The sequence below is a fragment of the Theropithecus gelada genome, chromosome 2, assembly GCF_003255815.1.
Source record: "Theropithecus gelada isolate Dixy chromosome 2, Tgel_1.0, whole genome shotgun sequence".
NCBI classification, from domain to species: domain Eukaryota; kingdom Metazoa; phylum Chordata; class Mammalia; order Primates; family Cercopithecidae; genus Theropithecus; species Theropithecus gelada.
This window is the reverse complement of record NC_037669.1, coordinates 106,641,099-106,661,723: the sequence shown is the minus strand read 5'-3', so window position 1 is coordinate 106,661,723 and position 20,625 is coordinate 106,641,099. Positions and strand designations below refer to the sequence as shown.

The 20,625-nt window shown below is 45.1% G+C and overlaps 2 protein-coding genes across 6 annotated transcripts in view; one reads left to right on the top strand and one right to left on the bottom strand.

The window, feature by feature from the left end:
• Positions 1-15,954, bottom strand: part of PARL (presenilin associated rhomboid like) — a 55,623-nt gene extending 39,669 nt beyond the window's left edge. For all 5 annotated transcript variants that reach the window (XM_025377300.1, XM_025377301.1, XM_025377304.1 and 2 more), the window contains exon 1: positions 15,774-15,954. In XM_025377300.1, coding sequence (XP_025233085.1) covers positions 15,774-15,898 — 125 coding nt within the window. In that variant the 5' untranslated portion in view covers positions 15,899-15,954. The remainder of the gene's footprint in view (positions 1-15,773) is intronic.
• Positions 15,955-17,490: 1,536 nt separating this feature from the next.
• On the top strand, positions 17,491-18,377 carry LOC112619280 (40S ribosomal protein SA-like). Its single transcript, XM_025377305.1, has 2 exons — positions 17,491-17,577; positions 17,892-18,377. The coding sequence occupies exons 1-2, from the start codon at positions 17,491-17,493 to the stop codon at positions 18,375-18,377; spliced, it is 573 nt and encodes a 190-aa protein (XP_025233090.1).
• The last annotated feature ends 2,248 nt before the right edge of the window (positions 18,378-20,625 follow it).

Sequence of the window (20,625 nt, the reverse complement as noted above, 5' to 3'; positions counted from 1 at the left end):
ATACTCTTTCAGTAGGACCAGAGTTCTCTCAGTTACTGAGGTTAAAAATCTACGCTGGGGGCCAGGCACAATGGCTCACGCTTGTAATCCCAGTACTTCGGGAGGCCGAGGCAGGTGGATAAGGAGGTCAGGAGTTTGAGACCAGCCTGGCTAATATGGTGAAACCTCATCTCTACTAAAAATACAAAAGTTAGCCGGGTATAGTGGCACACACCTGTAGTCCCAGCTACTTGAGAGGCTGGGGCAGAAGAATTGTGTGAACCTGGGAGGCAGAGGTTGCAGTAGCCGAGATTGTACCATTGCTCTCCAGCCTGGGTGACAAAGCGAGACTTCATCTCAAAAAAAAAAAAAAAATCTAGGCTGGGCACAGCGACTCACACCTGTAATCCCAGCATTCTGGGAGGCCAAGGCAGGCAAATCACTTAAGGTCAGGAGTTCAAGACCAGCCTGGCAAACACTGGGAAACCCCATCTCTACTAAGAATACAAAAATTAGCTGGGTGTGATGGTGTGCACCTGTAATCTCAACTACTCAAGAGGCTGAGGCACAAGAAGTGCTTGAATCTGGGAGGTGGAGGTTACAGTGAGACAAGATCACATTACTGTACTCCAGCCTGGGTGACAGAGTAAGACTCTGTCTCAAAAAAAAAAAAAAAATATATATATATATATATATATATGTCATTTTGGAGTTATCTTTCCTTTATTCATATTCAATGAAAAGCCAACTCTACCAAAAATACTTTTAAAATTCCTGGTCTAGTCCCTTATCTCATGCCTGGATCATGGCAACAACAGTTTCCTTTACTTCAAACACTTGAATCTGTTGCGTGTTCTTCTAACCTCACATTGCTTTTCCTCAACATTCAATAGTTTCTCAAATGACCTTTTAGAAGGCCAAAAATCTCTTCCTAATTCTAATGCAACTCCTTAGTTCATCCCTTCTGGCCTGGAATACGCCACAATTTCCTAGCAGATCTCCTTGCTTCCAGTACTGCCTCACTCCAAGTGCATCCTTCACACTGTATTAAGAACAAATGTAACGTTCCCTGCAATAACTTTTCATCACCCCATCAAACTCAGCACACATCCCTTAAATCTGACCCCTTCCTCTCTCTTGCCACTTTCTCCCTCCACCACCTCAAATTCTCTCTATACCTGTTATACTGACTTTCTTGCAGTTCCTGTGATCTGCTTTGCTCTCTTACCTATGATAATGCTACTCATATTTTGGTATACATTTCCCTTTAACTTTTTTGGGCCCTTCAGATTTCAGTTAATATATCTCTTCCTCCAGGAAGTCTTTCCTAGCTGCCCCGGGCTGGGTACATCTCTCCTCTGCACTTCTAGAGTTCCAAAGCAGTTTTTAAATACTTATCTCCATTACTGCCCATGTCTCCATTAGATTATAGTTTTATATTCATTATATCTCTACCACCAAGTTTAGTCCCTAACAAAATAATTGTTAGAATAAAAAAGAGATCAAAAAATGACTTAGTTTTATTCTGAATAACTCAAAGTAAGATGGTACCATACTCAAAGTAAGGTGGTACTACACTCAAAGGTGGTACTATACTCAAAGTAAGGTGGTACTACACTCAAAGGTGGTACTATACTCAAAGTAAGGTGGTACTATACTCAAAGGTGGTACTATACTCAAAGTAAGGTAGTACTATTCAGTAAGATAAGGAAAATTGGAAACCCCAAAACAGGCAACTGGGAGATAAGAGATGAACAATTCCATCTGGGGTACTGCTTAAAATGCTTGCAGTCATGGCAGCTTTATTCTTCTAGCTAAAAACTGAAACTTAAATTTCCATTAACAGGAGAAATTCTGTGGTATATTCATATAATGGAGTACTACACTTGGCCAAAAAAAAAGGGGGGGCGGGGAGAACTAATAATACATCATGGATAACTCCAAAAACACTTTTGGCAAAAGAAGTCAAACACAAAAGAGTGCATAATATGTGATTCTGTGATTTCCATTGCTAAGAAGTTGACAGACACAGTGACCTGTAATGACAAATATCAGATGAGCGATTGCTGGAATGAGTGAGGCTTGACAAGAAAGGAGCAAGAGGAAACTTTCTGGGATGATGGCAATCTATCTTGATTTAGGTGACAGTCACACAGGTGTATACATTTATCAGAATGCACTGGCTGTGCATTTAATAGTTATACATTTTACTATATGTAAATTACATCTCAATAAAGTATTTTAAAGATGCTCATAGGACATCCAGGTGGAGGTATCTTAATAAGCATTTTGGAAACAAATGTAACTCAGAATGATGGTATAGCTGCTACTACTATTACTTGCCTAGAATGCCTTTTTTTTATTTTTATTTTTATTTTTATTTTTTGAGACGGAGTTTCGCTCTTGTTGCCCAGGCTGGTGTGTAATGGTGCGATCTCGGCTCACTGCAACCTCCACTTCCCAGGTACAAGCGATTCTCCTGTCTCAGCCTCCCAAGTAGCTCGGATTACAGGCATGCACCACCACACCTGGCTAATTTTTTTGTATTCAGTAGAGATGAGGTTTCACCATGTTGGCCAGGCTGGTCTCGAACTACTGACCTCAGGTAATCCACCCATCTCCGCCTCCCAAAGTGCTGGGATTACAGGTGTGTGCCACCATGTCCTGCCTAAGAATGCCCTTTCTTTTCAACACAGAGTCCACTCCTCAATTCAACTCAGAAATCACATAGTGAGGTAAGTGATGATAAAGCAATTAGACTTGAGATTTTAAATTCAGAATTTATACTTCCAAATAAGTGATATTCCTTTCAAAGAAACCTATTACAGAAAAAGCAGAAAAGGTTTGAATAAGTTCATCTATCTTGGAAAGTTATGAACTTATTCAACCAATGGTACTGTTGCTCTAAATAGCTCTTAACTCCCTTCAGAGCCTGTTACTAGTCTTATAATGAATATCCTTTAGCAAACTCTGTTGAATAGCTAATCCCAAATCTATTTCCAACCCTTTCCCTTTGCCTGCTTTTTCTGTAATAGGAAATATCTTCACTTTTCCAGCCTCCCCTATAGCTAGTGGTAACCATATCACACAGAATTATGGCCAAATGAAACATAAGAATTTTTCAGGAGCCTCTTGCAAAGGTTTTGCTCACCTGATAAAAATGAACACATTGGCCGGGCGCGGTGGCTCAAGCCTGTAATCCCAGCACTTTGGGAGGCCGAGACGGGTGGATCACGAGGTCAGGAGATCGAGACCATCCTGGCTAACACGGTGAAACCCCGTCTCTACTAAAAAAAAAAAATACAAAAAACTAGCCGGGCGCGGTGGTGGGCGCCTGTAGTCCCAGCTACTCGGGAGGCTGAGGCAGGAGAATGGCGTAAACCTGGGAGGCGGAGCTTGCAGTGAGCTGAGATCCGGCCACTGCACTCCAGCCTGGGCGGCAGAGCGAGACTCCGTCTCAAAAAAAAAAAAAAAAAAAAAAAAAAATGAACACGTCACTGATGTCAAGCACGCCCCCTTTTTCCTGCCTTAAATAAGGACATAATGCCTAGAGATGGAGCAGTCATCTCAAATGCCAAGAGAAAGGCCAAGAGATTCAGACACTAACCATTGACATTTTTGAGCCACTGAGCAAAGACACTACCCACTTACCTCCCATCATCCTATATTTGGTAAATAACTCTCCCTCTTATTTAAACCACCACCAGTTTATTTACTTCCAAATGTATTCCTGGTATAATTTTTAAAGTGGCAGATGTTAACCTTCTGCAACCAGATTTGATTTTTTATTAAAGATCCCAAAGTAACTTGGAGATAGGTCTTTTAAGTAAAGTTGCAACTAATTAATCAAAACAAGTAATGTCATTTTGGGGCAAAACAAAGGTATATCATAAAGTAATAGGAATATATTTACCATAAACAGGACAAGTTAGCAGCCAGGCATGGTAGCTCACACCTGTAATCCCTGTAATCCCAGCACTTTGGGAGGCTGAGGCGGGAGGATCACCTGAGATCAGGAGTTTGAGACCAGCCTGGCCAACATGGTGAAACTCCACCTCTACTAAAAATACAAAACTTAGCTGGGTGTGGTGGTGCATGCCTGTAATCCAAGCTGAGGCAGGAGAATCTCTAGAACCTGGGAGGCAGAGGTTGCAGTGAGCCGAGATCGCGCCACTACACTCCAGTGTGACAGAGCTCCTGGGCAACACAGCAAGACTCTGCCTCAAAAAATAAATAAATTCATTAATTAACTAAAGATGGCAAGTTATAACCCAGTAATGTTGGTTCCTAGCATTGGTCATGTACTGGACCAAGAAATACAGAGAATAAGAATCCTCTGTATTTCCAACAGCTGAATACTACACAAATAATTCTAATAAAAAATTATTTCTGTCACCAATTCACTTAAAATTTTGAAGCACAAGTTTTAAAAGGAACATAAACACACTAGGTTGGGAATCTGGACTTGAAGCAAAGTCAGATCTTTTTGCCTAAAATATTTACCTCGAGGATCTCACCAGAAATGTGTGTCAAGCTGAGGACACTAAGAGTACATTACACAAGCTGGCCCCAGGGTTAAGTTATCAGATGCAGTATACACATGCTGAATACATCACACACAGGCATACCTCGATTTACTGTATTTCACAGATATCTCAAGTGTGTTACAAAAATTGAAGGTCTGTGGCAACCATACATCGCGCTTGTCTTTTGGCACCATTTTTCCAACACCATGTGCTCACTTGGGGGCTCTGTGTCACATTTTGGTAATTCTCCCAACACTTTAATTTCTTCTTCTCTGTTACGGTGATTTGTGATCAGTGTGACCTTTGATGTTACCACTGAAATTGTTTTTCATGACCATATGAAACACTGAACTTAATAATGCTGCGTAGGTTCTGACTGCTCTACAAACCAGCCATTGCCCATCTTTCCCTCTCCTTGGACCTCCCCATTCCTTGGAACACAACAATATTGAAATTGGGTCAATTAATAACCCTATAGTCACCGCTAAGTGTTCAAGTGAAAGGAACAGTCCCATGTCTCTCGCTTGAAATCACCAGAAATCTTTTTTTTTTTTTTTTTTTTGAGATGGAGTTTCGCCTATCACCCAGGCTGGAGTGCAGTGGCGTGATCTCGGCTCACTGCAACCTCCGCCTCCCGGGTTCAAGCAATTCTCCTACCTCAGTCTCCCAAGTAGCTGGAATTACAAGCACCCATCACCACATCCAGCTAATTTTTGTATTTTTAGTAGAGACGGGGTTTTGCCATGTTGACCAGGCTGGTCTTGAACTCCTGACCTCAGGTGATCCGCCCGCCTCAGCCTCCCAAAGTGCTGGGATTACAGGCGCGAGCCACCACACCCGGCCAACAAGAAATAATTAAGCTTAGTGAAGAAGTCATGTCAAAAGCTGAGATGGGCCAAAAGCTAAGACTCTGGCACAAATAGCCAACTTGTAAATACAAAGAAACAATTCTTGCCGGGCATGGTGGCTCACAGCTGTAACCCCAGCACTTTGGGAAGCTGAGGCAGGAAGATCACTTGAGTTCAGGAGTTTGAAACCAACCTAGGCACCATAGTGAGAGCCTGTCTCTACAAAAAAATTTAAAAATTAGCCAAGTGTGGTGGCTTGCACCTATAGTACTAGCTACTTGGGAGGTTGAGGTGGGAAGATTGCTTCAGCTCAGGAGGTCAAGGTTGCAGTGAGCTTTACAAATGCACTACTGCACTCCAACCTGGGTGACAGAACTGGACTCTGTCTCAACAACAACAGCAAAACTACTGAAGGAAATTTTAAGTGCTACTCCTGAGAAGAGAAAAATAGTAGGTCGGGTGTAGGGGCTCACACTTGTAATCCTAGAACTTTGGAAGGCAGAGACTGGCGGATCACCTGAGGTCAGGAGTTCAAGACCAGCCTGGACAACAATGTGACACCCCATCTCCACTAAAAATACAAAAATTAGCCGGGTGTGACGGCGGGCACCTGTAATCCCAGCTACTGCAGACGCTGAGGCAGGAGAATCGCTTGAACGTGGGAGGTGGGGGCTGCAGCGAGCCGAGACTGTGCCACTGTATTCCAGCCTGGGTGACAGAGCAAGACTCCATCTACCCCTACCTCCCCCCACTACACACAAAAAAAGATAAACAGTAAGAAGCAAAACAGCCTTATTGCCAACATGAGAAAATTACAGTGGTCTGAATAGAAGATCAAATCAGCCACAACATTCCCTTAAGCCACAGCCAACCCAGAGCACGACTAACTCTCTTCAATTCTATGAAGGCTGAGAGAATTGAGGAAGCTGCAGGAAAAGTCTGAAGCTAGCAGAGGTTGGTTCATAAGGTTTAAGGAAAGAAGTTGTCTCTATAACATACAAGAGCAACTTGAAGCAGCAAGTGCTAATGTAGAAACCGCAGCAACTTATCAAGAAGATCCTAAGATGAAGGTGGCTACACTAAATAGATTTGCAAAGTAGACAAAACATCCACCTATTGGAAGAAGATGCCATCTAAGACTTTCATAGCTATAGAGAAGAGGCAATGCCTGGCTTCAAAGCTCCAAAGGACAGGCTGACTTCATTAGACACTAATGCCATTGGTGACTAAGTTGAAGCCAATGCTCATTTACCATTCTGAGAATCCTACAACCCTTAAGAATGATAGTAAACTACTCTGCCCGTGCTCTATTAATCAAACAACAAAGCCTAGATTACAGCACACCTGTTTACAGCATGGTTTATGGAATACTTTTTGTCTATTTTTACTTTTTGAGATGGAGTCTCACTCTGTCACCCAGGCCGGAAGTGCAGTGGTGCAATCTCAGCTCACTAAAACCTCCACCTCCCAGGTTCAAGTGATTCTCCTGCCTCAACCCTCCGAGCAGCTGGGAGGCATCTGCCACCACGTCCAGCTAATTTTTGTGTTTTTAGTAGAGACGGGGTTTCACCATGTTGGCCAGGCTGGTCTTGAACTCCTGACCTCAGGAGATCCACCCACCTTGGCCTCCCAAAGTGCTGGGATTACAGGAGCGAGCCACCGTGCCCAAACGGTTTACCAAATATTTTAAGCCCAATGTTGAGACCACATGCTGAGAAAAAAAATTCCTTTCAAAATATTACTGTTCATTGACAGTGTGTCTGATCACCCAAGAGCTCAGATGCACAGGTACAAGAAGATGAATGTTGTTTTCATGCCTGCTAACACAACATCCATTCTGCATCCACACACATCAAGGAATAATTTCAACTTTCAAGTCATATTATTTAAGATTTAAGAAATACAGTTTGGTTTTTTCCCCCCCCATGAAATACATTTTGTAAAAAAAAAAAAAAAAAAAAAAAAAGAAAGAAAGAAAGAGAAATGCCTTTTGTAAGACAAGAGCCACAGAGTGATTCTTCTGATGGATCTGGGCAAGGTAAACTGAAAAGGTTCTGGAAAGGATCTACCATTCTGGATGTCATCGGGAACATTCATGATTCATGAGAGGAGGTCAAAATATCAACATTAACAGGAGTTTAGAAGAAGTTGATTACAACACTCAATTATGACTTTGAGGGGCTCAAGACTTCAGTGGAGGAAGTTAACTGCAGATGCGGTAGAAATAGAAACGGAACTAAGGACTGGGTGCAGTCACTCATGCCTGTAATCCCAGTACCTTGGGAGGCCGACGTGGGCAGATCACCTGAGGTCAAGAGTTCAAGACCAGCCTGGACAACATGGTGAAACCCCGTCTCTACTAAAAATACAAAAAAATTAACCGGGCATGGTGGTGGGTGCCTGTAATCCCAGCTACTCAGGAGGCTGAGGCAAGAGAATCGCCTGAACCGGGGAGGCAGAGGTTGCAATGAGCCAAGATTGCACCACTGCACTCCAGCCTAGGCGACAGGAGTGAAACTCCATCTCAAAAAAAAAGAAATTGGCCGGGCACGGTGGCTCAAGCCTGTAATCCCAGCACTTTGGGAGGCCCAGGAGGGCGGATCATGAGGTCAGGAGATTGAGATCATCCTGGCTAACATGGTGAAACCCCGTCTCTACTAAAAAATACAAAAAAAACTAGCCGGGCGAGGTGGCGGGTGCCTGTAGTCCCAGCTACTCAGGAGGCTGAGGCAGGAGAATGGTGTAAACCTGGGAGGCAGAGCTTGCAGTGAGCTGAGATCCGGCCACTGCACTCCAGCCTGGGCGACAGAGGGAGACTCCGTCTCAAAAAAAAAAAAAAAGAAATAGCAAGAGAACTAGAATTAGAAGTGGAGCCTGAAGATGTGACTGAATTGCTGCAATCTCATGATCAAACTTGAACAGATGAGAAGTTGCTTCTTATGGATGAACAAAGAAAGTGGTTTCTTGAGATAGAATCTACTCCTGTTGAAGACGCTGTGAACACTGTTGAAAGGACAACAAAGGATTTAGATTATTACATAAACCAAGTTGATAAAGCAGTAGCACGGTTTGAGAGGATTTACTCCTACTTTGAAAGAAGTTCTACTGTGGATAAAATGCTATCAGACAGCATCACATGCTACTGAGAAATCTTTTGTGAAAGGAGGAGTCAATTAACATGGCAAACTTCATGTTGTCTTATTTTAAGAAATTGCCACCACTACTCCAAACTTCAGTAACCACCACTCTGATCAGTCCGCAGCCATCAACAGAGGCAAGACCCTCCACCAGCAAAAAGATTACGGCTCACTGAAGGCTCAGATTATCATTAGAATTTTTTAGTAATAAAGCATTTTTAAATTAAGGTATCCACATCTTAACAAACCACTCTAAAATGCACTGGCTTAAAACCATAATTTATTACTTTTTTTTTTTTTTTGAGACAGTGTCACCCAGGCTGGAGTGCAGTGGCATGCTCTCGGCTCACTGCAACCTCTACCTCCCAGGTACAAGCAATTCTCCTGCCTTAGCCTCCCGAGTAGCTGGGACTACAGATATACGCCACCACATCTGGCTACTTTTTGTATTTTTAGTAGGGATGGGGTTTCATATTGGTCAGGCTCGTCTCAAACTCCTAAGCTCAAGTGATCCATCTGCCTCGGCCTCCCAAAGTTCTGGGATTACAGGTGTGAGTCACCACACTCAGCCTACTTTTTCTTGTTTTTAAAGAGCTGGGTTCTTGCTATGATGACCAGGCTGGTCTGGAACTCCTGGCTTCAAGTGATCCTCCCATCTTGGCCTCCCAAAGTGCTAGGGTTATAGGCATGAGCCACCATGCCTGGCCTAAAACTGTAATTTATTATTTCTCATGATTCTCTAGGTTAGCTGCCCCCAACTGGGGACCGATTCCACTGGTCTCACCTGGATCACTCAATGCAGCCAGTACTCTTGACTGCTTAATCAGAGCTGGAGAGTCTAAGATGGCCTCATTCGTACCTGGAGCCTTAGTGCTGGTTGTCTGCTGGCTCTTTCTCCACCCAGTCCTTGGTGTTCAGTAGTCTAGCGGGGGCTTCTACCATGACAAAGGGAGTGTTCCAAGTGGGCAAAGGCAAAAGCTGCAAGGTCTTCTGAGGCTGTCTCTGGACCTTGCACAGTATTACTTCCACCACATGCTACCAGTCAAACAAAGCCACAAGTCCAACCCAGCTCCAAGGAATGGGGAAGCTGACTCCAACTTTGGATGAGAAGAACTACAAAATATTGTGGCCATAGTTTTTTAACTACCACAGTAGATGTGGCAGAGGCAGTCATGCTTCCTAGTCTAGAGCAGTAATTCTCAATTCTGGCTATACATTAGAACTGCCGGGTGAGCTCTTAAAAGTCCTACACCATGGTTCTACCTCATATCAATTAAATTAGAATCTCTAGGACTGGGCCCAAGGCCTCAGTAGTTGTAAGACCTCCCCCGGGTGATTCTCATGTGCCGCCAGAGTCGAGATCTATTCATACCACAGGTTTGGGGAAACTTTAGTCTACATACAGATCACCTGGAAGTCTCATTAAAAACATTCTAATTTAGTAGGTCTGGGACAAGGTGAGTCTGAAATTTTGCATATCTAAACAAGCACCTAAATTAGGGGTTGTCAAACTATGGCCTATAGAGTGGATTTGAGCCTCCAACTAAAAATGGTTTTTACATGTTTAAAGGGTTGTTTAAAAGGAAAGCGGAAGAATATGTGACAAAGACCACATGCAGTCATATTTTCTATGTGACCTTTTACAAACTAAGTTTACCAAATCCCTGTCCTAGATGATGCCCAAACTGCTAGTTCATGAACCACTTGGAATAGCAAGGAGCTAGAACCCGATTCCTCACTCTTCCAACAATACTTGTACTTAAATTAGAATGGTTTGTTGTCCCACAGATTAATCCTATGTAGGTAATAAAACAAAGAATTCCAATACAAATGCTTCACTAGGACTGGCTCCCAGCATCTATGCCCTCTTCTCCCTTTCCAAACCATACCCTAGAATTTCCAGCCACTTCGTTTGATTAGATACACCAAGTCCACGATTGACTTAAGCCAACTTTCACATCCCATTCCCTGGCAACGTCAAGGGATTCAAGCATGGGCACCTGTCCCAAGTTAGGCCAATCTGGTCCAATGAAATTCAATTTCAAGATTTTGTTTGTGGTAACAGAGAAGACAACTTTTTTTCTGCTAGATTTGCACCTAAAAATGTAGAGCCCCAAGAGCTGCTGGCAGCCATCTTATAACCACAAGGAGATAGCATGCTGAGAGAATAAAGCCAACATTTAGGAAGCAGAGACAAGCCATGGAGAAAATGGTGTCTGGTGACAATTTGAGACACTGGACTTATCTCACTAGAAGCCAGTCCTACCTCTACATTTTTGACCTGCATAAACCAATAAATTCCCCTAATAATTTAGGTCAGTTCGAGTTTGGTTTTCTATTGGCATAAGGATGCTTTTAGATATAGTATGTTTATTACATATTATATAAGGTACATTTTCTTTTTAGTGAGCTTTCATTTTAAATTTCTTTTTGCGGGGTGGGGGGGTTGGTCCTCACTCTGTCACCCAGGCTGGAGTGCAGTGGCACTATCACAACTCACTGCAACCTCTGCCTCTCGAATTCAAGTGATTCTCCTGCCTCAGCCTCCCAAGTAGCTGGGATTACAGATGGCTGCCATCAGGACCGGCTTTTTCTTTTTTTTTTTTTTGTATTTTTAGTAGAGATGAGGTTTCGCCATATTGGCCAGGCTAGTCTCAAACTCCTGACATCAGGTGATCTGCCTGCCTTGGCCTCCCAATGTGTCGCCCAAAGTGCTGCCAAAGGATTACAGGCGTGAGCCACTGCACCTGGCCTTAAATTTCTTAAAGTGTGAAACAAGGAAAAGCATAATATCTCTAATTGCAAATGTCTGCGATCTTATTCACAGGTTTAGGTTATTCACCTCTTCCCAATCGGATGGGTATGTAAGATTGGAAAAATAAATTACCTACCAGAATAAGTTGGAAAACAAAGTGAAGTGCTGCAATAAAATGGATGGGAATGGGAAACAGGGTCCCTTGAGGCATATACCAACTCACGAAGGCAGGACTGCCTTGACCCTGCTGCTTTGGTCCTTCTGCCAGTAGCTGGTGATTTGTGGACGCAATCAAATGTGCTCAACGTGGAAGGATGTCATGAATACTTAAGTTGCCACCAGCCACACAGTTATGGTTCAGTTTTTTTTGTTGTTTCTTTCTGTTTTTAAGACAGAGTTTTGCTCCTGTTGCCAGGTTGGAGTACAATGGCGTGATCTCGGCTCACTGCATCCTCCGCTTCCGGGGTTCAAGCGATTCTCCTTCCTCCACCTCCCAAGTAGCAGGGATTACAGGCGCCCGCCACCACGCCCAGGCTAATTTTTGTGTTTTTAGTAGAGAGGGGGTTTCACCACATTGGCCAGGCTGGTCTTGAACTCCTGACCTCAGGTGACCCGCCCACCTCGGCCTCCCAAAGTGCTGGGATTACAGGCATGAGCCACCACACCCAGCCAGTTCAGATTTTTTTTACAAAATACAATCCTATAACTTTTAAGTAGAAAAAGTTATACCAATATATTTGTTGACCTAATGGTGCGTGACAACACAGTCTCATAAACGTTTTGGTTGTTTTGTTTTTTGGGGTTTTTGAGACAGGGTCTCACACTCTCACTCAGGCTGGAGGGCAGTGGCACCCTCATAGCTCACAGCAGCCTTCACCTTCACCTTCCTGGCTAAAGCAATCCTCCTACCTTAGCCTCCCAAGTAGCTGGGACCAGAGGCAAGCACCACCATACCCACTAATTTTTTTAAATTTTTGTAGAGACAGGAGTCTCCCTATATTGCCCAGGCTGGTCTCAAACTCCTAGACTCAAGTTATCTTCCTGCCTCAGCCTCCCAAAGTGCTGGGACTGTGCCACCGCACAGCCATTGTGCATTTTTTTTTTTTTTTTTTGAGATGAAGTCTCGCTCTTGTCTCCCACGCTGGAGTGCAATGGCGTGATCTCAGCTCACTGCAACCTCCGTCTCCTGGGTTCAGGCAATTCTCCTGCCTCGGCCCCACCGAGCAGCTGGGATTACAGGCACCTGCCACCATGCCTGGCTAATTTTTGTATTTTTAGTAGAGACGGGGTTTCACCATGTTGGCCAGGCTGGTCTAGCACTCTTGACCTCAGGTGATTCATCCGCCTCAGCCTCCCAAAGTGCTGGGATTATAGGTGTGAGCCACCGTGCCCGGGCTGTGCATTGTTTTTAAGAGTGCAAGGGTAAAGACGATATAACTTAAATATACAGGTCAGCGCTAATGCTTATGTTACTTAAGATTTGTATGAACAAATTAAGTAGAAATGGCCTAATGTTTAAATGGAGACAAAATGTGTCTAAGCATACACAACTGATTAGATTCATTCTACTTAAAACAAAATAGAGCCCGAGGCATGGTAGTGCGTACCTGTAGTCCTTGCTACGAGGGAGGCTGATGAGGGGGGATCCCTTGAACCCAGCAGTCTGGGGCTGCAGTGAGCTATGATAGTGCCTATGCACTTCAGCCTAGGTGACAGAACTCACCTCTTAAAAATACAAAAGATATTGGGTGGGAGGTTGGATTCTACATAAACTCTGGCATACCGAAATTATTTTCTTGACCCCATCTTGAGTTAATAGATGATCAGTTAAAACAAAATACAACATATACAACTGACTAATATGTCAAGCATCTTACTTAAAGGTATTTTGAGGCTAGGCATGGTGACGGAAGCCTGTAATCCCAACACTTTGGGAGGCCGAGGCAGGCAGATCACTTGAGACAGGAGTTCGAGACCAGCCTGGCCAACATAGCTAAAACCCCATCTACAAAAAGCACAAAACTTAGCCAGGCATCATGGTGGTGCATGCCTGTAATCCCAGCTACTTGGGAAGCTGAGGCAGGAGAATCGCTTGAACCTGGGAGGCAGAAGTTGCAGTGAGCTGAGATCGTGCCACTGCACTCCAGCCTGGGCAACAGAGCAAGAGTCTGCCTTTAAAAATAAATAAATAAATAAATAAATATATATATATATACACACACACACATACACACACACACACAGAGAGAGAGAGAAAGGGAGACACTATATCTCAATATAAACTTTCCATCCAAATGGCAAGTTTTTTAAAAATATAAAATGTTAAGTATTACAATTCAACTACTTTCTTCCTTTGGATAGTTTCATACAATTGGCAAATTAAGCAGGTTTCCACTTTCAAGCCTCAAACCTTGGTAACAGTAAAGTTTACAAAGAGCCCAAATGAGATTTTTTTTCCCTTTTGTGTGAAAGGCCAGATAGAAGGTATTTTGGTCTTTGTGGACTACTGAAATCTGTCACATACTACTATTTTTGTTTTACAATCCTTTAAAAATATAAACCATTCTTGGCTGGTGGGCTGCCTTCGGCCTGCAGTAGTTTTCAGACCCTAGTATCTCCACCTAGAGTGCTTGTAAAATGCAAATTCCTGGCCCCACTTCCGGCCTATTATTAATACATCAAATAACATGGATTGGGTCATTCTTCTGCACGCTAATTTCAGAACCGTAAGAACTCAACATACAGCTAATAAAGGTTATATACAAGGTAACTGATACACTGTTAACTTTAAGAACTTATTTCCAGAGGCAAATGCTCTATTTCAGGCCTACACTCTCATGTATATTTTTTATGCAACCACGAAAATGTCATTTTCAAACTTTCTATACAAATGGCAAGCTTTTCAGATATTAAATACTAATCTTCAACACTTCATGTGTTTCTTCTTCACTGTTTCAAATGGTCTTCGTGCTCAGTTTTTACTAGAGGCTCATTAGTTTTCCTTTGCTTCCCCTTCCTAAAACCAGCACGGTGATGTGCACATAAATCTTAAATGTTTCACACACTTTCTGTTGCTTCCTAATACACGTACAGTATTTATTTTAGATGGAGTCTCACTCTCGTTCAAGCTGGAGCGCAATGGCATGATCTCGGCTCACTGCAACCTCCACCTCCCGGGTTCAAGCCATTCTCCTGCCTCAGCCTCCAGAGTAGCTGGGATTACAGGCGCCCGCCACCATGCCCCGCTAGTTTCTTGTATTTTTAGTAGAGACAGGGTTTTGCAATGTTGGCCAGGCTAGTCTTGAACTCCTGACTTCAGGCGATCCATCTGCCTCAGCCTCCCAAAGTGCTAGGATTACAGGCGAGTGAGTCCACCACGCCCGGCCAGTATTAATCGTTTCTTCCCCCCTTAAACTATGCAATCTGAAACGGGATTACCACCTCCACCTGTCCTCACTTTCCATCTCCCCAAGAGTTCAAGATTAGTGTCTGACAGATCCATGTTACAGTGTATGAAGATACAATGTATGTAAGGTTTTCACAAGTCCCTGATAAAACTCACCTTTAATGCTTGTAGGACATACAGGTTCTTCCACTCCACCCACCCCCTCCTGATTGTGATTTGATAGGAGTGGGGTGAAGCCTGGGACATAAAAATACCATACAAACTCTCCAGGTGATCCTTGTCCGCCACATTAGAGCCTCGATTATTTATCATTGACTATCCCACGTGTTGATAAACAATGGTTCTTATTACCAGCAATCAGGTGGATTCGAGGCATCCATCTAACCAAGTCAGAAATTGGGAGGAGTTAAGTTTTGAACAAAAGAGGAGGAAAATTTTCAAAGCCAAATGCACACCAGATTCTTAAACAGGTGAGGAATTTCTCTCTTCTCTCTCAAATTAGAAATGAATTACTGTGATGCAAAAATCAGCAATACTGATAGACCATACACTTCACACTTCTACTCGGAAGGTTCAGTAGTTTTCTTTCCGAATCAACCGGAAACCAAATCTTCCACTGTCTCAATTCAACAGTAAAGCCTCTCCTACGACTTTGCCAGACACAAAGTGATACCCTCCCTCAGCCTTCGTCCTCCCTCAGCTCACTACAAGCTAAAGGCGGCGACTGGTTGTAATGGAACATAATCCTTAAAATTAGATGGAAAAAGAATAAAAACCGCCATTCTACCAGCTGTACTAACTGCTTCACTTAGAAACTGGCTCAACAGTTTTCTCTCGGGATTATGAAGTGTGGCACGCATGAACCTTCAGCTTAGTTCCCCTTCCAGTCACGTCCTTCCCAATGGGAAAGGAGAAAGCGCAGGCTCGTGGAAGGCTAGGCTAGGATGGGCAAGGGGAGCGAGAACGAGGACTGGACGGAGGCGAGAGAGGAGAGAGAAGGGGCAAGTAAGGTGAAGGGGGTGAGCTGGGGGCAGCACAAGAGACCCAGACGGCCTCCGCCCCCTGAGGATACACTGCCAGAGCTCAGGGACCAAGAGGCGAGACCAGAGCAGCTGCCATTACCTGCGTCCAAGCAGCCGCTGCGGGGCTAGGGCCGCAGTGAGCTCCTCGCAGCTGCGGCCGTCCACCGACACAGCCCATGCCTGGCCACAGCCCCAGCCTCTCTGCGCCCAGCCTCGCCACGCCATCTTCCCAACCTCTGCCCCACCATGGCCTGACCTTACCCACCCCAGCTGCGCAACTACTTCCGGGGCGAAGGAAACACCATAGAGCGCGAGGAGCAGTCTAGAGCGTCCCCGCGCGGCTGAGAGGCCGCCGAACCTGCCACGGTGCCGGGACGAGTGGCTGGCGCACTTCTCCAGCACCGCTTCCCCTCCCACCGCTCAGTCGGCTCCCGGAGCGACCTGCGAGAGTGGCCCGGACTCCCCGCATTTGCAGATGAGGAGGATGAGGCCAGAGCGAAGAGGGACAACTGACATTTTTTTTGAGTAACGGCACATACCAGGCGCTTTCCCTAAGATCGCATTTAATTGTCACAGCACTGCTAGAGGTAGATGTCATCACTGCTTCACTTTGCCTCAGGTCAGAGGGGACAGGACTTGGCCAGAGTTGCAGGGATGGTTCCTAGAGGAACCAACGTCGCAAGCCAAGTTTTCTTAAATTACTACTCTTTTTTTTCTGTATTTCTAACCACTTCGTGTTATTCTGTATGCCTTTAACAAAGTCCAAGCCTATTGGGTGGGATGGCTCACTCCTGTAATCCCAGCACTTTGGGAGGCCGAGGCGGTCGGATCACCTGAGGTCAGGAGTTCGATACCAGCCCGGCCAACATGGTGAAACCCCGTCTCTACTAAAAATACAAAAATTAGCTGGACATGGTGGCACGTGCCTGTAATCCCAGCTACTCAGTTGGCCGAGGCAGGAGAATTGCTTGAACCTGGGAGGCGGAGGTTGCAGTGAGCCGAGATTGTTGTGCCAGCCTGGGCAACATAGTGAGACCCTGTCTCATAAATAAATAAATAAACACAAAATCCAAGCCTGAAATGAAAAGCAGGCTTTCACTTTTTCATAATCCATCCCTAACCTACCTGTCAGTCAGCTTGATTCCCTGCCACTCCATTCCCTCCAACCCTAGCTGCAGTACTGTCATTGGCCATTACTCAAAGGCAGCATCCGAGTTCCCACTGCTGAGCATTCACGCTACCGTTCTCACCACTTGAAATACCTAACCGACTTGTCCTTCAGGTCAGCCTCAAGTGTCACCTCTTCCAGGAGGCCTTTCCCAGACTTCCACTCCGATTTAGATTCCCTTCTTTTGTACTCACATACCGCTTTATGCATATCTCTGCAATGGCACTTCCTTCATTCCATAAGCACTTATTAAGCGCTTACAGTGTGTCAGGTGATGTGTTAAACCTGGAGATACAATTGAGAAGACACTATATCTGACCTCACAAACATCCTAGTGTATTGGGGGAGAAGGCTCTGTAGGAGTCTTGAGAGAGGGAATATAGCCCAGTTGAAGGAAGGGGCATGGGAGGCTCAGGGAGAAGGCTTCCCAGAGAAACTGAGAGAGGTCACCAAGAGAAGAGGATTGAAGTGTTCCTCAGAGATAATAGCATTTGTGATGTCTCCCAGCACATGACTTGTTTAAAAAACTAAAATAAATTCACGCCTTTTCCACACAACGCAGAGAGGGGCCCATACGGCATTGTTCTAGATTCCCGTTGTAACTTAAAGGGAAACTTTCACAATATCTGGAGCTTTTGATGTCCTGCAAATGAAGGAGGAGGATGTCCTTAAGTTCCTTGCAGCAGGAACCCACTTAGGTGGTACCAAGCTTGACTTCAAATGGAGTAGTACATCTGTAAGAAGAAAAGTGATGGCCAGGTGCAGTGGCTCACGCCTGTAATCCCAGCACTTTGGGAGGCCAAGGCGGGCGGATCACAAGGTCAGGAGATCGAGACCATCCTGGCTAACACGATGAAACCCCGTCTCTACTAAAAATACAAAAATTAGCCAGGCGTGGTGGCGGGTGCCTGTAGTCCCAGCTACTCGGGAGGCTGAGGCAGGAGAATGGCGTGAACCCGGGAGGCGGAGCTTGCAGTGAGCCAAGATCACGCCACTGCACTCCAGCCTGGGCAAGAGAGCGAGACTCCGTCTCAAAAAAAAAAAAAAAAGAAGAAGAAAAGTGATGGCGTCTACATTCTACATCTGAAGAGGACCTGGGAGAAGCTTCTGCTGGCAGCTCATGCCATTGCTGCCTTTAAAAACCCTGCTGATGTCAGTGTCATGTCCTGTAAGAATACTGGCCAGAGGGCTGGGCTGAAGTTTGCTGCTGCCACTGGAGCCACTCCAATTGCTGGCCACTTCACTCCTGGAACCTTCGCTAACCAGATCCAGGCAGCCCGCAGAGGGAGTCAGCTTCTAGTGGTTGCTGATCCCTGGGCTGACCACCAGCCTCTCGCAGAGACATTTTCTATTAACCTACCTACCATTGCTCTATGTCACACTGGTTTTCCTCTGTGCGATGTGGACATTGCCATCACCTGCAACAACAAGGGAGCTCCCTCAGTGGGTCTGAGGTGGTGGATGCTGGCCCTGGAAGTTCTGCGCGTGTGTGGCACCATTTCCCTCGAACACCCATGGGAGGTGGGAGAAGCCTGATCTCTACTTCTACAGAGATCCTGAAGAGATTGGAAAAGAGCAGGCTGCTGCTGAAAAGACTGTGACCAAGAAGGAATTTTAGGGCAAATGGACAGCTCCAGCTCCTGAGTTCACTGCTACTCAGCCTGAGGTTGGAGACTGGTCCGATGGCATGCAGGTGCCCTCTGTGCCTACTCCTCAGGTCCCTACTGAAGACTGGAGTGTTCAGCCTGCCACGGAAGACTGGTCTGCAGCTCCCACAGCTCAGGCCACTGAATGGGCAGAAACAACTACTTAATGGTCTTCAACTGTTCCTGCACGGGTTCTTAAGCAACATGGAAATAACATTGATGGAAAATACACATCAGTTTCTAAAAAATAAATTTACTTTGGTTATATCAGAGGTGTTAAGTCTGGGATTTGATTTTACCCTATATGCAAGCTAAAAGATTGGATGTTGGCAAAAGACAGGAGACTCCTGGGTCAGAAACAAAACACTTTATATTACCACTGCATGTTCTCCAAGTCCCATGGTGGCAATGCCATGAGCCAGATGGGTGCTAAACATGCAGTGGATTTGCATCTCAACTGAAGAACACTGAGCCTGGAGGACCTACTGTTTAATAGTAAGTTTTTATGGTAAACAAGTCAACAATCTTGGAAGGTAGAGATGTTTTCCTCAAGAGCAAAGGGCTGTTGACTTATGACCTTGGAAGAAAGATAGTATCACCCTAGAGAGCGCAGGCTTGTGTGCTGCCCATCGTAAAAGGTTCTGATTCCATGGCACGGCGTGGGGGCTCACGCCTGCAATCCCAGTACTTCAGGAGGCTGAGGTGGGCGGATCACTTGATGCCAGGGATTCAACACCAGCCTGGCCAACATGGTAAAACCCTGTCTCTACTAAAAATAGAAAAATTAGCCGGGCGTGGTGGCACACGTCTGTAATCCCAGCTACTCGGGAGGCTGAGACATGAGAATTGCTTGAAACTGGGAGGCGGACGTTGCAGTGAGCCAAGACTGTGCCACTGCACTCCAGCCTGGGGGACACAGCGAGACTTTGTTTCAAAAATAATAATAAAATAAATAAAAGATTCTGATTCAGCCAGGCACGGTGGCTCTAGCACTTTGGGAGACTGAGGTGGGTGGATCACCTGAGGTCAGGAGTTCGAGACCAGCCTGGCCAACATGGTAAAACCCTGTCTCTGCTAAAAATACAAAAATTAGCTGGGTGTGGTGGTGCATGCCTGTAATCCCAGGTACCCGGGAGGTCAAGGCAGGAGAATCGCTGGAACCATGGAGGCGAAGTCTGCAGTGAGCTGAGATCACGCCATTATACTCCAGCCTAGGCAACAGAGCAAGACTCTGTCTCAAAATAAATAAATAAAAGATTCTACTTCAGTTCAGCATTCCTCTCCTATAATGCAACCCACTGAGTGTGCAGGTACAGTCCAGCCCTCTTCATGTTGCTCCATGGGAATTGGGACTCAAGGAACCAGCACAAAAATTCTAATAGTCAGTCTGGCTAATGCTATTGCTGTGGGTAATAAATTGTCCTTCATTTCTGACCCAGGAGTCTTGTGCCAGCACCCATAAAACTAGACCAGGTTAACTTGTTAGTTTTCAAGTAGGGTAAAATATTAGACCCTTCACGGTTCTCTATAGGGATCTGTGAATTGACCATTTCAGAGGGTGAGAGCTTCTCTTAGGGGCTGACAAGAACTTGGGTATGGCCATAGGGCTGATGGCAGAAGAGGAATGAGCTGAAAATTACTAAAGATGAGGGAGCCCAGAAACGGAGAGGTCCTGGATGTCGACTGCGTTGCTCACATGAACTTGGGGTCTTCAGGATGACGGCAGGACTTGGAATGAAATCCTAACATTTCAGTGAAGAAGAGTATGACTAGAAGGTGATGAATAGTGCTGAAGAGGCGCTGGAGATAAAGGAGACAGTTTCAGCAGAGGAGACATATGTGCTCAAGGTGGTCTTTGGGCAAGTAACCTGGAAGAATTATGAGGGCATGAGGAGGATGCTCACCTCCGGAACCCAAGGGGCCCAAGGCTGGGGTGTGCTGAATATCCTCTGTTTGCCCCTCCAGCTCACTCTCACATGCTGTTCCAGGCTGCTGGAGGCTGACCTTTTTTTTTTTTTTTTTTTTTTTTTAAGATGCTCTCTCCTCCAGGCTGGAGCGCAGTGGTGCGATCTCTGCTCACTGCAACCTCTGTTTCCCAGGTTCAAGTGATTCTCCTGCCTCAGCCTCCCCAGTAGCTG